General features: G+C 45.6%; 1 protein-coding gene across 2 annotated transcripts in view; it reads left to right on the top strand.

Annotated features, from left to right (window-relative positions):
- The first annotated feature begins 3,238 nt into the window (after positions 1 to 3,238).
- The window catches only part of PPTC7 (protein phosphatase targeting COQ7), a 42,097-nt gene continuing 24,531 nt past the window's right edge, over positions 3,239 to 20,804 (top strand). For both annotated transcript variants that reach the window (XM_044290596.1, XM_044290588.1), the window contains exon 1: positions 3,239 to 3,654. In XM_044290596.1, coding sequence (XP_044146531.1) covers positions 3,453 to 3,654 — 202 coding nt within the window. In that variant the 5' untranslated portion in view covers positions 3,239 to 3,452. The remainder of the gene's footprint in view (positions 3,655 to 20,804) is intronic.

Raw genomic sequence — 20,804 nt, 5'->3', positions numbered from 1 at the left:
GTAGCATAGTAGTTTTTCAAATTATGCTGTCTATTGTACAAATTGATTGTCTAATGTGTATTTCCAAGTTTAGTTGTTTTCTAGAATCCAGACTGTATAGAAGCAATTCATTCTTTACAATAAGGAGATTGGGTAGTGGTGAAACGAGAGATGTGGGGAAAGTCCTAGAGCTATGGTTTGAAGATCTACATCAAGTCCTGATAACCACCGCCACTGCTGTCGAATTGGAAGGAGAGACTGATTGGATCTACGTGTCATATTGCCATCAAGTGCCAGGACTATAAGAGCCATAATGTTTTTGCATGTCTGATTGTTTGTTTAATATTGTACAAGGGGGAAATCACAGTCAAATCAAATTCCAATGGTGTTCTATTATCAAAATGAGTTAGGAACAACTAAGTTGACTTTTGCAGTATAGTGGACTGTAAGACAGATGACAGATGGGACACTTGCTTTTGGTCTGATTAGTACATCTGTGTGGCTGGAACTGACCCAGTCTATGGTAATTGTGTTTTAGATATGACCATACCAATTGTGGATATTGGAGATGAACAGAATGGAACACTAGTCACTGAAGTGTTGGGAATATAAACCAGTGGAAACTACCTCTAGAGTCAGTAACGGTGAAGGTTTGTTGCAAAGGATGACTGTCCTGAAGGGAACACCAACAAACTGTTGTAAACATAATGAGTGTAATCCTCTGTTCCTGTCCATTAGAAATCCTATCCAACTGGATTCGGGATATATGTTTTAGAAGCATGTGGAAGTGACAAAGATCCCCTACGCAAATTTAGAATGTTGGTAAGGGAAAAACCTCAAAGTTCAGTTGCATCTGTGGCTCCTACATCCTTACCTATAATTGGCATTAAATATTTGGCCAGTTTAAAAATATGAAGACAAACTGGCCTTAGAGGCAGGATTTTATACAGGAAAGCCCTTTGGTGTTTTCCCTCAGAATATTGGTGTTACATAATTCAGCTGAATAAGACAAGTAGTGACTCCGATAGTTCCTGACATTTGGTTTATCAACCAAAATGATCAAAACGCAGATATCTGGTGATTGTGGAGATTTGAAACTCTGACCCAGGATGCAGGTGGAATGAAGTGGTCAATGTACCCTGATCAAGTCCTGATGCCATTTGTTCTATTCTCACCTCCTGAGTGAGATCAAATCAGTAAGCAACACAATATCCGGTCACGACTAAGGAGGTCACTCCCTACATCCTTTGACTCACATGTATACATGGTTGCCATAGGAGTCTGTAGAAGAGTTTCTGACAAATTTAAAGCTAAAAGTCAGACAGCTGCAGGATTTGGATTAACATTTCTATTGTCCTCAACAGAGATTTGTGAATTACACCTTTGATGCTGCAAAGGGAATGGTGGAACAAGTGAGCTCTTTTCCGGTGATGACGCTACAGAACCGACTAGTCCTTGACAGCAGAAGGAGGGGTCTACAAGATCGTTGGAAGTGCTGCATCTACATTCCGGACAACACTGCCCCTGATGGAAGGATCACCAAGGATCTGAAGAAACTGATGGACTTTATCAAATAAACTGACGGGAACATTTTTGAAATTAATCACATCATGGCCAGAACAATGTTTTGGGAACTGGTTCAGTGACTACAGTGTTTTTAGCATTTGGCTTTAACAGGCTGTTATATAGTTCTCAGTTTTAGAAAAATTGTTTTTAAAAATGTTTAATACATCCATGCCCACACTATGTACAGTATATGTGCTGTACCTCTGTCAACGATTATTCCAGCCTAAAGTAAGTAAATAAATAAATAAAAAACCTTGTTGATGGTTGCGGGGTAAATCGGACGAGGTGAAGGCAAACCCGAAAAGGAGTTGAGGGGGACCTGGTGAAGCAATAAGGAAAGTCCAGCTCTTTGCTATTTAGGGCATTGGGAGAGTACCTCACTTTGCCTGTTCACCTTTGGTCTATTTCCCGAAAAAGGAGGGATTTGTGAGAGATAGGTTTTTATATGTAGTGAACATCCTGTAATACATATTTTTGTCCACAAGGTGGCAGCTAACCAGCTGTGTGAGCCTCTGTATATTTCTTTGTTTCTAAGACAACTGTAGGGAGAAGGTTGAATGCGATTTGCATTTTTAAAATCTACCTATCTACAAGTGCGGGGTGAATCCTTTCCCCAGGTGCTAAACCTCTGCCCCTTAGCCCCCCTCTCTGCCGCTGGCTGGGTACATAATGAGCTTTCAGCAGTAATTACTCATGTACCCGGCCAGTGACCGCACATGTCCTCCTTCACCTGCTGTGGACGCATCTCCCCTCCTAAGCCCCCTGCTCCCTATCCTAATCAGAGCCCACTGGAGGAGGAGGACAGAAAATGGTCACCACAGAGTGGCAGCACATTGTGCTGCACTGTGGTATATGGTTCTGCTAGGACGGTTGTTTGCCCCATATTATTGCTATCTGGTATCTGCAGAGGGCCTTATTCATTTCAGTGGGTGCCATGTTTACATTGTTCCACCAGCAGTGTATCACAGCCAATCTGGATAAGGGTGCATTCTCACGACCGTATAAATGAATCCGCATTCATTTCAATGGTGCAGCAAAAAATGCGGAAAGCACACTGTGTGCTGTCCGCATCGCTTGTTCCATTCCACTACCCCGCTAAAAAAATAGAGCATGTCCTATTCTAGGCATTCTCTATATAGCGCCGGCCGTGTTCGGTCTGCGAAATGTGGAACGCACATGGCTGGTATCAGCGTTTTGCAGACCGCAAAATACTTATGCACCCTAATACAGAGGGGTCTTGAGCGGTAGACCCCACCTATGACATCCATATGTACTAACAGGGCATATGGACAGGCATTAAGCACTTTTATCACACAAAATGTGCAGTTGATGCCCTTATTAGTTGTAGAATTCAGACTTTGAATTAATATTTGGAAAGTAGAATTGTTTGGAAACTGGTGGTGCTGGTCAGGGTGACTTATGAGCTCATTATAGGTATTTTCCACCTTTGGCAGGATACCAGCTCACGAGTGCTCCGTTTGCCGCTCTCTCGTGTGACATCCGTGTAGAAATAGCTCGCTTCTAATATATATAGTCTATAGAAACGTGACACGGATGGAGCGGCTCTGCAGACCCCCTGACGTCGGCAGCAGCAGCACGCTGGACCTTCTGCGGGGAATCCTGGTGACGTATAACGACGTCACACCGTCACGTGTCTTACTGCAGTTGCCTCCCATCTCCGGCCTCCTGAGTGTCAGTGCGGTCCAAGATGGCGGCAAAGGTCGACTGGACTCTTGAAGACCGGCAGTGAGTGCGTCCTGCCACACACCGGCAGAGCCACCGGAGCGGGGGGAAGAGGTCGCGGTTGGAGGGTTGTGCCCAGCAGGGAAAGCACAGAGGAGCCGGGAAGAGAGAAGCCGGTGTGTCCTTGAGGAAGGAGCGGGCTGCACGGAGGACCGTCCGGGGCCATGTTCTCCGTTTTGTCGTACGGCAGGTTGGTGGCCAGAGCCGTACTAGGCGGTCTTTCGCAGACGGACTCCCGGGACTATAGCTTGGTGACTGCCAGTTGCGGATTTGGCAAAGATGCCAGGAAGGGCATTCTCAAGAAGGGAATGTGCTACGGGGACGACGCGTGCTTCATCGCCCGGCACCGGACGGCGGATGTCCTGGGTGAGTGAGGGGTGACGGTGTCTCCGCTTTGTGCACTGACGTCATCTATAAGATGTTAATATACGTCCTGGCCGGTATGGGAGTCACGTGACCCGCTGCCCTAGCCGCTGTAACCTGATTGCAGTCTTAAAGGGACAGCGCATACTAGATGCTGTTCTGGATCCTTGCTTCTGAAGAGTTGTGCAGTGCCACGGTATTGGGGTCAGATACCCAGCATCCCCGCCATTCAGCTGTTATGCAAGTGCTGCTTCCACCTCAAGATGACCTGTGCGCCCTCTCGCGTGTAGAGGCGGTGCAGTGTAATTACAACTGCTGGTCCCATTCAAGTGAATAGAACAAGTATCTGGAAGGCGACGGCGCGTCGGACATTTTGAAGCAGAAAGCAGCGCTTGCACGAGCTCTGTTACCTCTTCCAACAGCTGATCGGCAGGAATATCAGGAGTCGGACCCCCTCTGATCTCATATTGATCTACCCTGAGGATCAGTCATCAGTATTGTAGCACTGCACCACCCCTTTAAAGGCCTTGTCCGAGACTAAAAAATGTCCCCCGAGGACCCCTCACACTGAATCTACTTACCTGGCTCCCCGCACCGCAGCAGCTGCTTCTCCCCATGCGCGGATGAAACCATGCGGTGTCGGGGGGAGCAGCCGATGGAAGGCGGGGGGTGACACGGCTGCTGATCAGAATCATGACTTACTAGTTTATAATAGGAGAGTCTGAAGAGCTTGTGGATCAGATCAGACCCTTCCATATATCCTAATAGGTCACTTTTTTCTTTTTTTTTTATGGTTCCTTGGGGACGGCCAATCTGCAGCCCTCCAGCTGTTGCACAACTACAGCTCCCAGCATGCCCTGATGGCTGTAGGCTGTCTGGGCATGTTGGAGGTTCTGCATCAGTTGGAGGGCCGCGGGTTGGGCGTCCCTGCCTGCCGCTGTGTGTCTGTAATGCACCTGCTGCTAGATGTCCTTGAAATGTGCGCCACTAATTCTTGTCACCCGGCCGGATGACATTGACAGCCATATCCAGAGGACAAGTGCTTGTACTGACCTCTTCCTGCCAAGAAACCCAACCCTTACCTTCTGGTGTAAACTGATCAGAACAGGATCTGGGCCTGTTTCTATAGTCGGTGCTCAGCTTTCTTAATGCTTCAGCTAGATTAGGCAGAGTGCAGCCTCTCCTTAAAGGGGTTATGTCACCTGAAAAATGGGTAAAGCCTTTATTGAGAAAAACTAACTTTTATAATATGCTAATTAGCCTCTAGGAGTTTACACCACAAGGTAAGGGTTGGGTTTCTTGCCAGGAACCTTCTCCTAGAGGCTCTGTATTCCCACCTCTTTTGACGCCCTTCTCTTGATTGACAGGGTCAGGGCAGCGCTTCTGTCCTCCCGCCGGCCGTGTCTACTAAGAAAATCTCAGCGCAGGCGCAGTGAGGGAAGGACGCTCAGCGGCTGCTGACTACCTCACTGCGCCTAATACTGGCGTGAGATTTTCTTAGTAGACATGGCCGGCGGGAGGAGAGCAGCGCTGCCCTGACCCTGTCGGTCAAGAGAAGAAGGGTGTGAAGAGGTGGGCAAACGGAGCCTCTAGGAGCAGGTGCAACGCCCCCCCCCCCCTGCTCCTAGAGGCTAATTAGCATATTATACAAGTTCATTTTTCTCAATAAAGGCTTCAGGCAGTGAGATGGCACTAATATAGTTATGTTCAGCTGACGTTAGCACATCGCTAATGTCCGCCAGCTTAATACCCATTTTTCAGGTGACGGAAAAGAGACCGGCTCTACATTGCCAATAAGACTCCATATACAGCTGGTCTCTTGAAGGAGATTCAGAATCCTTCCTAAGCTGTGTTCAAGGCATCGCAGCCAGCCAGAATCCTACTCCGTACTGATGAGGGGCAAGCACCCCCAAAACAGAAGATGGATAGCTGGCATGGCCATTTTCCCTTGTTAGTTTCAAACGCTTGTTAAAAGGTCAGACCTTGACCTTGGGAGCCACTTCCAGAAGGTGGCGCTAGCGAGATGGTTCTCTTAGCTTCTGCAAGAGGTCGTTTGCACTTTGTTATAGAGTAGAAAGTAGATCATATGGGTTTAGGAGCACTCCTGATGCCCCTCTTTGTGGCCTGCAGAATACAGGCTGCCAATTGCAGCTGTCTGTATGGCACCACAGGCACCAGCTGTCATAAGAAGCTGAAGCAGCAGCGAACAGAGTCTACATGCTGCATGAGTCCATGTTTGCTCCAGCAAAGAATACCCACTTTTGTTCAGGACATTAGTGGATCCTGGCACCGTGGACCTAGTAAGATAAGGATCTGTCTTTTTTTTCTTTCCTTGAGCACAAAGATGATGCGTGATAAACGATGCAGATGTACACAGACCCATTGAAATGAATGGATCAGGATGCTGCGGTATTTTCTCTGGCCAAAAAAAAATAAGAGGGACTGAACTGATGCATACTGAACGGATTGCTCTCCATTCAGAATGCATTAGGATTAAACTGATCAGTTTTTTTCTGGTATTGAGACCCTAGGACGGAACTTAATACGGGAAAAGAATAACGCAAGTGTGAAAGTACCCTAAAGTGTCACGGCTGTGTCTGTAATGAGGTCAATGAAGTATGCACAGCTTCCATGTGGAGCAGTGGCGTAGGGATCGCCATAGCAACCATAGCAGTGGCTATGGGGCCCTACGCCACTGGGGGCCCGTCTGGGCCGCCTACTGTTGATTATTTTTTTTTTATTTACACACACACAGGCAGCCAGGCCCGAGCCGCGGACCGCTCGCACACTGCAGTAGACTAGTGTAGTTGGCGGGGCGCGGGCGGTCCGCGGCTTGGGCCTGGCTGGGGAGGAGTCAGGACTGGAGCAGGGCGCACGCGCAGCAGATGAGGTAGGCGGTGGAGGGGGCTGGGACGGGGGCATACCTGAGGGACGGAGCCAGCCACCAGCGCCGCAGCGCAGGAGGAATCCTAAGTTCCGGATCTTCAGTTGAAGCCGCAGCAGGCGTGTGTGTGGGGGGGTGGGGCCTGCTGCCGACGACTTGCGGCACCATTGTGAGCTGCAGGGCAGGCTAGGGGAGGGCCGAGGGCAGGCACAATTAGTGGGTGGTCCGTCTGTGGCCCAGGCCGGCTCCGGCCTGGCTGGGGAGGAGTCAGGAGCAGCACAGATAGAGGTAGGCAGTGGAGGGGGCCGGACCGGGGGCATACCTGAGTGGAGGGAGGAGGGACTGGAGCCAGTCAGCCACCAGGTTGGAGAAGCAGCAGAGGGAGGTGGACTCAGGCGGTGGAGGGGGCCGGTCCTCTTCTCTCTGCTTGGTGCTCCTGCCTCCTCCTGAACTGGTCTCCTCTCCAGTCCTGCCAGTCTGTGCCTGCTGCCTGCTGTGACTAGTGTACTCTAAATAAAAGTAAATGAAAGAAAGTGAGAACTTATGATTTATGAGATACTTGATCTGAATTCTGAAGTTAAAAAGAGCTGCCTGCAGGGTGGGGCCCCCAAGAGAAGCAAGGGGCACCCTCCTTATCATTGCAGGTCTGCAGGCAGCTCTTTTTAACTTCAGAATTCAGATCATCAGACTCTGAGTCTCACTTATTACAAATTTACAGCACACACAACCCTGTAGTGTCCACCATCAGACAGAGGAGGGGAGAAATCCCAGAACTAGTGTGCCCCCCAATTTGGGGGGCACACTGACACTCTAGTTCTGAGGTTTGTTTTCTTCCCTCCCCTGTCTGATGGTGGACACTACAGGGGTGTGTGCTGTAATTAGTGAGAGTCTGATGATCTGAAGTTAAAAAGAGATGCCAGCAGTGATAAGGAGGACGCCTCTTCCTTCTTTTGGGGGGTGGGGCACACTCTAGTTCTGGGGTTTCTTCCCCCCCCCTTATTTGACAGTAAGGGTACTTTTACACTTGTGGCAGGACGGATCCGGCAGGCTGTTCAGCCTGTCGGATCCGTCCTGCCGCTATTTCGCTGGACCGCTGCTCCGTCCCCCATTGAGCGGTGGGAGAACTAGGATGGGTGTTTGGGTAGGAGCTCTGGAAGGGGTGGTGGGAGGCCCGATAGATATGTGGGGGGGAGGGCCCATACATTTTTTTTTGCTATGGGGCCCATGCATTTCTAGCTACGCCCCTGATGTGGAGTCTGTATTTTTCTCACTGCCATCAACAGAAAAGGTTGTTCTCTTCCACAAATATGACCAAGAACAAGACCTGTACTGAGATTGTGGGATACGGATGTGGCATGGCGCCTTAGAAATAAATGTGTGGGGGGGGGGAAGCGGATTGCGTCCTGAAGAAAATATCTGGTTGTGTACATGAGCCCTTATACAGTAATACATCTATACAAGTGGGCACAGGTTTTATCCCACAATGTGCCAAACAGGAGCATGAGTGGTCACATGATCCGGTATGACTCCTGTTTTAAAGGGTGTCTGAACATTTTGGGGGTCATCCCCAGGATCCACACGCAAGTTAACGCTACCTGCCGAGCTGTACTTGCTATTTGAAACAATGTGAAGTACAGGGGCAGACCAGCAATTGGGGCCACAGCATGTACGGGTGCCCAAAGGAGTCATAAGGTGCATATCACGGTTATGGGAAAATAATAGCATTCTGAATACAGAATGCATAGTAAAACAGCGCTAGAGGGGTTAAAAATTTTTTTAACTCACCTTAGTCCACTTGATCGCGAAGCCGGCATCTCCTTGTGTCTCTTCTGCGCTGAACAGGACCTGGGGTGAGCTGCTGCACCGGTTAAGGACCTTTGACGTCACTCCGGTCATCACATGGTCTTTTACCATGGTGAATCACCATGGTAAAAGATCATGTGACGTACCATGTGATGACCGGAGTGACGTCATCAAAGGTCCTTAACCGGTATTTAATGCAGCAGCTCACCCCAGGTCCTGTTCAGCGCAGAGGAGACACAAGGAGATGCCGGCTTCGCGATCAAGTGGACTAAGGTGAGTTAAAAAAAAATTAACCCCTCTAGCGCTGTTTTACTATGCATTCTCTATTCAGAATGCTATTATTTTCCCTTTATAACCATGTTATAAGGGAAAATAATACAATCTTCAGAACATCAATCCCAAGCCCGAGCTTCTGTGAAGAAGTTCGGGTTTGGGTACCAAACATGCGCGATTTTTCTCACACGAGTGCAACGCATGACAATGTTTTGCACTCGCGCGGAAAAATAGCGCATTTTCCCGCAACGCACCCGGCTCTTATCCAGGCAAAAAAACTGACGCCCGTGTGAAAGAGGCCTTATAAAGATGTAACCTCTGCATGTGCAATTTTATTAAAGGGGTTGCCTGGTTTTGGGAAGAAATCAGCCAACACGTGCCTGAAATTTTTTTTTAGACCATTACTCACCTAGCAGATTTTTGGGCTGCCACTTCAGTTGTGCTTTTTTTCCAGCCAGTGATTGGCTACAGTGGTCATGTGTTGTTGACATGCAATTTTTGGTGTGGAAACGCACAGATATACGCACAAAATGGGAAAATCCACCTTTCATTTTTCACAGCTTTGGAAAATGAAAGGTGCAATCTGATTGGTTACTATGGGCAAGTAAGCCAGTTCTACTTTACACCAGTTTGATAAATGACCCTGTTATGTCTGCTTGTTCTCTTGTAAGTGCTCCCAGCTTTCCTTCCTTCCATCGGTGTAAGGGTTTATATTCCTAATGTATCCGTATCCCAAGGAGTATCTGTGATATCTCACACAACCACTGACTTAGGACTTCATTATCCCAAACATATTGATAAAAATGGAGGTTCACCTTGGAGCCACTGAAAACATTGTTCTTGCTCCTAAGTGAAATTACATATAATAATCTGGGAAAGGCCATACACGGCCATATCTATCTTCTGCGTCCACGTTTTTTGCGTATTGCACGCTTACCCGTTCATTTTTATGGGTCTGCAACAGATGTCATCTGTGTGCTGTCCGCATCCATTTGTCTGTTCCACAAGTTATAAAACGTGCCATGTTCTTGTAAAAAAAAAAGAATTTCTGCTATAAATTGCGATAAAGGTGGCACGGACAGGAGGCCTAATAGGCACGTGTCAGGAAAATGAGATGGCACACAACTGCCCTGCAGAGTCCTTGGGAGAACACAAATGTGGTCCACGATGCCTGTAGACTCAGACGAGCAAGTTCGGTTCGAGAAACATGCTGCGTGTGGCAGTGTAATTTCCCGTTCTGACCTCTGCTCCTCTGACAGTACTGCACGGTATTATAATGATTTATAATTCTGTGTGTTCCTGCGAGACCTGTATCTACTGAATGACACTGAGGGCATTATGCCAGAACAATTCAGTAGCTTCGTGGTCTGGCAGCATTATAAGTCATGATAACACAATATGATCCTGGCATAGGTCAGAAATCACACTGCCACACAGTGTTTTTTGCATTGAACTCGCTCGTCAGTCTGTCTTAAAGCATAAGGCTTCTCTGACGCAGAAGTTACAGACACGGGCTACGCAGCAAGTCGGCTGGACGTTTTAGATCAGTCCAAGAACTGAGACCTGCTCTTATCTGACATTTGTGGCACATCCTTGCGCCACGGTATAAATGTTGAGATGGGCAAACCTCTTTAATGGTGTTCCTTTACAAACTGCCATGCTGCCCGGGTATCATATTGCCATTCTGTCAGGCAGCTGGCAGTGGTAGTATTTCTTATGTCGGCTCCCAAGTTGGTCGAGATAATGCCGCTCCGTCGTCACCACTAGCTCGAGTGTCAGTATAGTTGCAAGTGGAACTCTACGTTTCGCCTGGAGCTGAACGTCAATGATTTTACTGTTCTTGGTGTCAATTACAGCAGCTTTATGGATACGCAGTCTGGGGAGATTCAGAAAGACGTACATTGTACTGCTCAGACAGGCGGACTGTCACCAGTGCAGTCCAGTTAATAAGTGGAGTTCTGGTGTCGCCTTCAGGCAGGTCGTTTGTAATCTGGTTTCCTGAAGTCACTTTCAATCTAGTGTCCTGAGCAAACGTATTGACCTTATTTATACAGTAGGACAGCGGAGTTTGGAGCCAGTTCACATGTGCGTGATCTATTTAGGACAAAAAGAATGTTTTTGTGAGGAATGGGGTGTGGAGCCGTAGATACAGATGAAATGAGTCACTGCAGAGTGGAAATGTTCTGTTCGGTGGATTTTCCATACTGAACGCTTTAATCGGTGACTCACGCAGGAGAATAATTCCCTTATGGCAGGTTTGCCGTATAAGGGATCAGCGTGCTTTTTAGGCACTTACGAGGCCAGTTCTCAGGGCTTCAGTCCTTCTCTTCTGCTACATTTGGTTATCGTATGTGGGTGTTCGCAGTGTGGAAGTGCGACACTTGTTAGGGTATGTTCACACATAAGTGCTTAAAAAAAGCTGACGCAGAGTCCTCATCTTTTTTTTTTTTTCCTGACGGTTTGCAGAGCAAATTGCAGTCCCCAATGCACGGAACAGCCGTGTGCATGAGACCTTAACCTGTGTTTTTCCAGACTTAATCTAGGGTGTGTCTCCCTGCACACTGGCAGGACTGATTGGCTAGTTTAAGACTGTTCAGGGACCCCCCCCCCCCCCCAAAGTGGTAACTCCCACCTGTACCTTTATCCATAACCGTCTAGCAGGAATGATACAGAAATAGCACAACATAGATCCTTAAGAATAGAAGTTTCAGATTTGTTATTACATGGGGGGGATTGGGGAATGCAAGTAATTACTACAACAGACATGTCAGGAGTGGTGACAAGTCCTCTTTAGGTTACATTTGCGGTCCACAAAACACGGATCCGTAAAAAAATGGATGACGTTCTTTTGGCATCCGTATTGCATCTGTGTTTTTTTTTTTTTTTTTTTTTTTTTATTTGTTTGTTTTTGTTGATCCATTGTTGCAATGCCTATCATTGTCCCCAAAACGGCTAAGAATAGGACATGCTCGATCTTCTTTTTGCGGGGCTACAGAACGGACATACGGATCTGGATAGCACACTGTGTGCTGTCTGCATTTTTTGCGGACCCTTTTAAATGAATGCGTCCGCATACTATCCGCAAAAAAAAAAAATGGAACGGGCACGGAAAACCAAATACGGTCGTGTGAATGTAGCCTAAGTATGGAAGTAAAAGTATGGAAAGACCTCTGTGTTTCCCTTTTCTATGCATTTCTGTGTTTGACTAATGAAAACGACATGCTTGGAGCCTGAGGGCGCATTAACTCACGTGTTTTTTCCAGTGGTTCACATGAGGTGGTTTTATTTTGTGTGCTTATGTTAAACATGCATTTTTTTTTTTGTGGCATCCTATAAAGAAATCTATGGGACCTTTGCCAAGAAAGTGCCTTACCCTGAGCATGCCACTAGACCCCAAAACAGTTAAAATTCCCAAACCCTGTGTCTATGGACTTTAAAGCATTTTGCTACAGACTTCAGATGTTGCCAGGACAGGATACACAGAGGCAGTGAAACCCTCCACTGGTGGTTGTTTCAGGTCAGACACCCTCCTGAAGACAGGTGGTAAGTTCTTCATGTGGGAGATCCCCCTTTAATGGTTACTTATGAAATCTATGACCCCACTGAAAATAGCCAGGTGTGGGATTTCACAGTCCTGTATTATGGTCAGATAACATCTGATATTTGATATCGCTGTCCTTTTATTTTCCCTCCTCTTGGCAATGTGTAATTTTAAGTAATTTTTAACCTCTTGGCAAATAACTTTTTTGCTTTTATATTATGAACGTCACCTCAAGGTTATTTAAGGTTTAAAGTGTTCTTCACATTTTTACGAATTAAAAAAGGGGACCATATGACATCTTCATCAGTCACCTGCCTTAGGCGCGCGGCTCAGTTCCATTCAAGTGAATGGGCTGAGCGGCCATACCAAAACAGCCGCTATCAATTCAACGGTGCTGTGTTTGAGCTGCATCAATGATTCTTTCACCCTATGAATGAGCATTTGCTAATTATTGTTATCAAATTGTGTGTGTGTGTGTGTGTGTGTGTGTGTATATATGTACCGGTATGTATATATAATATATCATTTTTTTATTTTTTTTTCCTTCCTCATAATTTAAGTCAGTCCATGTATTCTACTTTCTGTCCTGTCCCTTTTAGGCTACTTTCACACTAGCGTTCAGAGCGGATCCGTCTGAGATGGATCCGCTCATATAATGCAGACGGTGGCTCCGTTCAGAGCGGATCCGTCTGCATTATATTGTTAAAATATTTCTAAGTGTGAAAATAGCCTCAGACGGATCCGTCCAGACTTTCAATGTAAAGTCAATGGGGGACGGATCCGTTTGAAGATTGAGCCATAGTGTGTCATATTCAAACGGATCAGTCCCCATTGACTTACATTGTAAGTCTGGACGGATCCGCACGCCTCCGCACGGCCAGGCGGACACCCGAACGCTGCAAGCAGCGTTCAAGTGTACGTCTGCTGAGCGGAGCGGAGGATGAACGCTGCCAGACTGATGCATTCTGAGCGGATCCGCGTCCACTCAGAATGCATTAGTGCTGGACGGAAGCGTTCGGGTCCGCTTGTGAGCCCCTTCAAACGGAGCTCACAAGTGGACACCCGAACGGTAGTGTGAAAGTAGCCTAACTCCCTCTGTGTTTGGCACAGCAGGCAGTCTTGCTTGGGTACTTTCACACCTGCGGCGTGAATTTTTCGACATGCTGGGGTTTGTGCCTGGCATTGTCTGCCAGATCGTAGTGCTTTAGGTGTGAAAGTAGTGTAAATTTTGTCAGTCAGACCTTCACTATGACCAGAGGGAGTTCCCCTGTTGTGACTCGGTAAGAGCATCTGCAGTAGGGTTAAAACAATTACTCAAATCAAGTACATTTTTGCATTGAGGATTTGTACCATGTAACCATGGAGCGTGAGTTATTAGGCGCTTGCTGTTATTCGCTGCTCTGTGGTCTCCCACCATGCTGCCCTGTCGTCCTTTTCATACACACACAGGCTGTAGCGCATGTAAGCACACACTATGACCTGACGCTGTGCGAGGTCAGGAGGACAGTGCATCACATGACAGATGGTGGAAGAGCTGTGTAGTTTCAGAGGCGCCCCCTAGCAGGAAAGGTAAGTATTTGATTTGACTGATACTGGTGACTGATGACTAGGAAGATGAGGAACTGATGGCACTGGGGTGGGGGTGGGGGGGGGGGGAGACGACAGATAGCATGGAGGGGGGCTGATGGCGCTGAAGACTGATGGCATTCGGGAGGTGGGGGGCTGATGTCAGGGGGTTCTGATGATGGTATGGCAGGGCCGATTAGTTTTTATAGAAAACTTTTTTTCTATTACCAGTTAATAGGTAGAATACTTGATTATTTTAGTAATCTATAGCTGCAACTCTAATCCGCAGTATGTAGTACTTATCATTTATGTTGATATAGCACTGGCAAAATTAAAAAGAAAAATTGTAAAAAAAAAAATGTTTTGTATCAATATTGACTTTTTCCCTTTCATCCTCCATGACTGCATGAGAGATGATCCGCCTCCAACCAGGTAGGGACAGGAAGTATAAATTTGACCCTCCTTCAGCTCTTCCTCAGTGTCTTCCTGTCCCTCCAGGTGGGATATGGATCATACTCATGGCATTGCTATGAGCCCGTTTCTGTTATAAGGCAGGCAGAGGCGGTAAGAAGAAAAGGAATGCCATATACACATGAGGGAAGCAGGCAGCACCTGTGCCCTAGTTTGGTATTGAGGTTCTGGGGAACCCTTCAAGATCCCTGCTCCTTACCTCCCGCTCAACGCGTCAGGCATGGAGGTCCATGTGTGACCGGACACTCAGAGTCCCTCAGCAGTAGTGGCTAGAAGAGCTCTTTGGTTGAAATCTTGGTCTGGTGATATTGGTTCCAAGATGAGACTATGTAGTTTACCGTTTCATGGAAACTTAATGTTTGGCCAAGATTTAGAAACTATTTTAGAGAAGGCCTCAGACTGAAAAAAGTCCTTCCCTATGGATACGAATATGTTCTAAGAATTAAAAAAGGGGGTTCTTTTCAGGCAAAAAGAGCCACTAAAGAAACACATTGGTCCAAAGGGAAAAATCAGAAGAGTGGAAACAGAGGCTTCCTGTTTTACCCCCAAAAATACAGAAGCTTAAACAATGACGCCAGGGTTCAGGTGGGAGGAAGACTAAAGCTTTTTGTAAAAGAATGGGAAAAGATCACAGTAAATCCCTAGGTATTGAATATTATTGCAAAAGGTTTTGATATTACCTTTAGTCTTCCACCTCTTAAACCTCTTCAGAGTAACCCCAATTCAAAAATCGTCCGTCTTACAAGAAAAATTGGAAGGGGGGACATAATTTCCAGTTCCAAGTATTTCCCTTTGGAATCACCTTCGCCCCGAGAGTGTTTACCAAAGTAATGCTAGACGTAGTGGCTCATTTAAGGAGGCGAAACATCCTAATTATTCCCTAATTGGACGATCTGTTAATCGTAGGAAACTCAGAATAGGGACTGGAAAACAATCTGTTCATAACTTTATCTGTCAAACCCTTTATCAGACAGGTTGGTTAATAAACTGGACTAAATAAAATCCTTGCCCATCGCAGAATTTAATATTTTTAGGGGTCCTTCTAGATTCTACTCGTCAAGAGATATTTCTTAAAACCCAGAAGGTGATGGGGATAAGCGGAAAGGTCACAAGATTCCAAAATAAATCTGTATGTACAATCAGGGAGGCAAAGAAGCTACTGGGTTCTTTAACTTCGTGCATCCCAGCTGTAAGATGGGCACAGGTCCACGCTCGGGTTCTACAACAGTAGATATTAGAGTGTTGGGACAAAAGTCAAGAATCATTAGAGGGGAAAGTTCAAATACCCTTACTAGTAAATCTGTCCCTGCAGTGGTGGAAACATTCAGAACATCTGTTGAGGAGTTCCATGGAATCCTGAACATCTGATTATCACGACAGATGCAAGCCTTTGGGGATGGGGAGCGCACTGCTCTCGTCTCTCTTTCCAAGGAAAATGGTCAGAGATCCCTCTCTTCAAATCAGGAGTTGACAGCTGTATGGGAAGCAATAAAGGCGTTTTCCCATTACATAAAAGGAAAAGACGTTCAAGTAAGAACAGACAATACAATAGTAGTTGCTTACCTAAATCATCAAGGTGGAACAAGAAGCCTAGCTGTGAGCCAGTTAACCGAAAAAATATAAAAGGGTCCCTAAACATAAAGGCGGATTTCTTAAGCAGAACTTCTTTAAGATCAACAGAATGGAGCCTGGAGAACAGGTATTTCTCCAAATTACAGAATTATGGGGGACTCGACAAGTGGATCTAATTGCCTCAGAAGCAAAGGCAAAATTGTTATTTTCCCTGAACCCCTTCAACGGGAATATAGGTGTGGATACGCTATCACAAAAGTGGGATTTTCTACTGGTGTATGCCTTTCCCCCTCCAACTAATTCCCAGGGTTCTAAAAAAAAATCCGGCTATACAGGGCCCATGTTGTTCTGATAGCTCCTGTGGCCAAAAAAAAAAACGTGGTTCCCCTTGCTGAAGACCTTGTCAGTTCAGAGCCCATGGATTCTTCCTTGGAAGCAAGATCTATTGTCACAGGCTCCTATCTGTCATCCCAAAGTAGAAAGGTTACATCTGGCAGCCTGGAACCTGAAAGGGTGATATTGAGGTCTAGGGGTCTGTCAGATGCCATTATCGATACCATGACGGCCAGCAGAAAAGAAGTGACTTCTAAAATTTACGCTAAAGTTTGGAGAAGTTTCTGCAGTTGGTGTGGTCAAGCAAAAATTTCTTTCCAGAAGTTTTTGGTCCCAGCAGTTTTAGGTTCCTGCAGTCAGGGTTTGAGAAGGGATTACGTCCAAATACATTAAGGGTACACATATTGGCATTAAATTGCAGATCACCCATGGGTTAAGACCATTCCTAAGACCTACTGTTTCCCCTCGGGACCTCAATTTAGTGCTATCAGGTCTGACGAATGCTCCCTTCGAACCCCGGTCAGAAGCCTCTCTGAGGTGTTTTTCACTAAAAACCTTATTTTTGGTGGCAATTGCCTCAGCACGTAGAGTAAGTGAAATTTATGCTCTAAAAATAGTGGAACCCTTCTGCATCGTGTTTTCAGACAGAATTGTTTTCAGATTGGATAATTATTTTCTTCCCAAAGTTGTATCAAATTTCCACAGACAAGAAGAAATTGTCTCATCATTTTGTTCAATCCCAAAAACTGAAGGGGGAAGAGAAGTTCCACAGGTTAGATGTGCATAGGGTTGTTTTACTCTATCTAGAAACCACAAAAATGTTCAGAAAGACAGACTACTTATTCGTCCAGTTCAGTGGAGCACATAAGGGACATAAAGCCACAAAGAACTTTGTCTAGATGGATAAAAATGGCCATCTCAGAATCATACAAATCCTTTACGGCACATTCCACAAGATCTGTTTCAGCATCCTGGGCTGATAGGGCGAGCGCTTTATTAGAACAAATATGCAGGGCAGCAACGTTGTCAAGCCCTCATACATTTATTAAACATTAGAGTAGATTCTAGGGCTAGTCAGGAGCTCGCCTTTGGTAGAAAGGTGCTTCTGGCCATAGTCCCTCCCTAAACAGGAAAAAATGAATCTGTTATATCTCATGGTATGCCATCATGGAAGATGAAGGGGGGGGGGGGGGTCCAAATTACTTACCAGTGATTCCCTTTTCATGAATCCTCCATTATTTTTATTTTTTCTTTGTGGCACATAAAAAATAATAATAATAAACGCCAGCAATTCTTGTATTTTGGGGTCATTTTTGATGCAGAGAAATTTTGTGATAATTATGTAGTGTGGGTCATTACAGAAGGGATAATAACCAAATATGTTGAGTGCATTTTTTTTGTTTTTACAATTTTTCTTTCCCAATTGAAAAGTGTTTTTTCGGGGGGGGGGGGGGCATGCATTTTTTTTATTTTATTTTTTAAACCTAGTTGCACAATGGGACTTTACGATCAATGCGGTCCTGACGGGCACAATCGGGCTGTCCCAGAAAGCCACAGCCTACATTAGGCCACGGCTGCCATGTTAAGACATTGGCATTCTCATTCACGGGGGTGCCAATGCCTGACAGAGGGAGCTCCCTCCCCCTAAACTGCTTAGATGTCGTGGCTGCTATTTGTCACTGCATCTGCCGGTTTGGGCCATGAGTAGAAGCTTGGGTTTCGAATGAAAGGTGACAGCCTAGCCCTAAGGCCTGTTACCACAGTAAAAGGGTGTATTGGTCAATAATGGGTCAGCTTCCTAAATGCTGCTGTCACTATTGAGTTACAGAGTCTCCTTATCACCATTGGTCCCCAAGAACACAATCTGAGTGCCAATAGGCCTGCCATTCCTGTATGGGTATTCGGCTGTGTCACAGACAGCCTAGTAGGCTGTCTGTCACTGTAGCAGTGATTGTATTCAGTGCAGTGATATACAAGGTACAAAAAATACAAATAATTTAAAGCTTAATAAAGTGCATTTACTGTATATAATTAAAAATAAACATTTGTTTCCATAATTCCATTTATTTTGTAAACGCATATAATAAAGATAACATGTTATGTACACCAACCCGTGAACAATTTTAAAAAGAAAAAAACACAAAAGGAACAGAATTGTTCCTATTCTCCAAAAAAAATACATTTTTAATAAGCAAGTCCCATGTACTCCAAAATGGTACCAATGAAACCACATCTTGTCATCGGAAAAATAAATAAGTTCTGAACCTTGGAACGCGAAGACATAAACTATTTTTATTTATGTTTTGCATGAGACATATAAAAAATAGTAAACAAATAAAATGACACATTTGGTATCACAATCATCATACTGACTACAATAAAAAAGTAACCTGCTAAATTTGTCGCGTGGTGAAAATCATAAGTTTAATTTGGCAAAAAGATTATGAAAGGTAATAAATTTATATACACGCAAAAATGGTGTCCCTAAAAACTACCGTTCCACAAAAAAAAAAATTATTGCCAGAAAAAAACGTTAATTATCCTTTTAAAATGAAAATAATCTATTTATTTTTTCAAAATTGCCCAGCCCTAGTGGGTACCCACCCTTTTATTAGAGTTTAGGAAAAAGGTAAGATGCGAAGATATTTTAGTATAGCAAGTGTCATAACTAATCCATGAAAGCAATGAAAATTATAGTAGGGTCAGTTTCCCACTAGCATAGTGCATTTCTATGCTGGATTAAAGCTGCAAAGCCTGACCCCCAACACGGGTGTTATCACACAGCCTTAGGCTTCATGCACACGATTGTGCCATTTTTTGCAGTCCGCAAACCGCAGATCTGCAAAAAAACTGAAGCCACCCGTGTTGCAATTTGCGGAACGGGCGCCGGCAATATAAATGCCTATTCTTGTCCACAAAGTGCGGACAAGAATAGGACATATTATATTTTAGCGGGGCCGCGGAACGGAGCCACGGATGCGGACAGCACACTGAGTGCTGTCCGCATCTTTTACGGCCCCATTGAAGTGAATGGGTCCGCATCCGAGCCGCCGTCCAAACAACGGTAGTGTGCATGAGGCCTAAGCATCATAGAGCGTGCTGTCAGGCCGGCATCTCTGGCTGTAATGCACTGCACCCTTATATCCTCGTGCGGCTGGCCCATGTTCTGACTTTGAGAACAGCTTTTTATTTGGAGTTAATGTAGTTACACTCGCTGTGTGCTGAGACAACGTGTTTTATACTATAATTTGTTAGTTGTCCCTGATGCTGTCCTCGGGACTGGGTGTTAGCTAGTTTTGAAATCTGTCTCGCTGTACTGAGCTCACATTTATTGCATCGCTGGTATTTGTTTATGAGGGCCTTTTTACGTTGCTGCTAAATAACATAATGGTACTCTATTTTTAATTGTACTTTTAATTGGAACTGCTAGGCTACATTCATACAGAATGCCTTTCTAAAAAATGGCCCCTTTCAATTGTGTAGTGCAGGGATAGCCAACCTCTCCAGCTGTTGCAAAACTACAACCCCCAGGATGCCCAGACTTCCTACAGCAGGGCGTGGTGGGAATTGTAGTTTTACAACAGCTGGAGAGCAGCAGGGTGGCTATCCCTGCTGTCAGGCCTTCCTCTGTAGCCAATATTTTAAGTGAAGAGTAGCACAGTATTGGGCCCCAGCACATGTAAGTTTAAATCATGGCTTCTTCAACCTTTTCTACTCCGGCCTCGCCAGCCAATAAGTGGTGATGCTGGGGTCTCGCCAATTAACAAAAACGTAACACAGTGCAGCACAAAATATCTCCCTAGAACTGCCAAATGTCACAATGCAGCACCCTTTGCTAAAGAAATGTCCCTCTTACCACTTCTCCCCCACTGCCTTTAGCTTTGTCACCCATTTCCAGCTCTCTCAGCTGGCAGCAGCATTGCCCCATTTGCAATCGCTTCCCCACTGGCAGCAGCATTGTCCCCATAACCAACAATTCCAGTGGCAGCTACATTCTCCCCCTTCCCTCTACTGAAACAAAAAAAAACACCATTTGTAGTGCCTTTTATATTTGTTTACGGACCCCTAACATGGTCCTTTTCCATAAAAACAGGTGTGTGTCTGAATTCACACTTAGTGAGGTTATCCAGGGTTTTAGGCCATTAATATGTGATCAGCAGAGGTCCAACACCCCCACACAACTGTGCCATTGTGCAGTGGACAGATCTGGTAAGTGCAGCGTTGCTGCCTTTTGAAGTGAATGTTAGCAGCTTTGCAGTTACAAGCTCTGTTGGTTGCACACTGTATGGAGCTGTGTAGTTCTGGTGCTAAATTCTGAAACTGATTGGTGGAGGGTGTAGGGTGTCAGACCACCTCTGATCAGATATTGATGGCCTATTGTGTCTAACCAAAAACAAATATGGAAGAAAGACAACTCAGAGCGCCATATGGAACAAGAGCAGAGGAGTCTGCTACAGCAGAAAAAGCAGTAACCAAGGCCCGTGGTTTGGTGTGGAGACGTTCAGCTAGTGTGTTTGGGTGTTCACATTGTTCTGGTGTGTTGCAGGCACTGTACGCATGTAATCACACTCTGTGTTAATCTTCACTAACCGCTAATCCCTGGCGTTCTGCATCAGATTTACATACCTATAAATAAGTTGTGACCTGCACATACTATGTGGTGTGGAGAGTGAACCATTTTTCGGTATGTACAGTATTTGTGATACTGGT

Source organism: Bufo gargarizans, chromosome 1 (assembly GCF_014858855.1).
Source record: "Bufo gargarizans isolate SCDJY-AF-19 chromosome 1, ASM1485885v1, whole genome shotgun sequence".
Lineage (NCBI taxonomy): Eukaryota > Metazoa > Chordata > Amphibia > Anura > Bufonidae > Bufo > Bufo gargarizans.
This window is presented reverse-complemented; position numbering and strand designations above follow the sequence as displayed.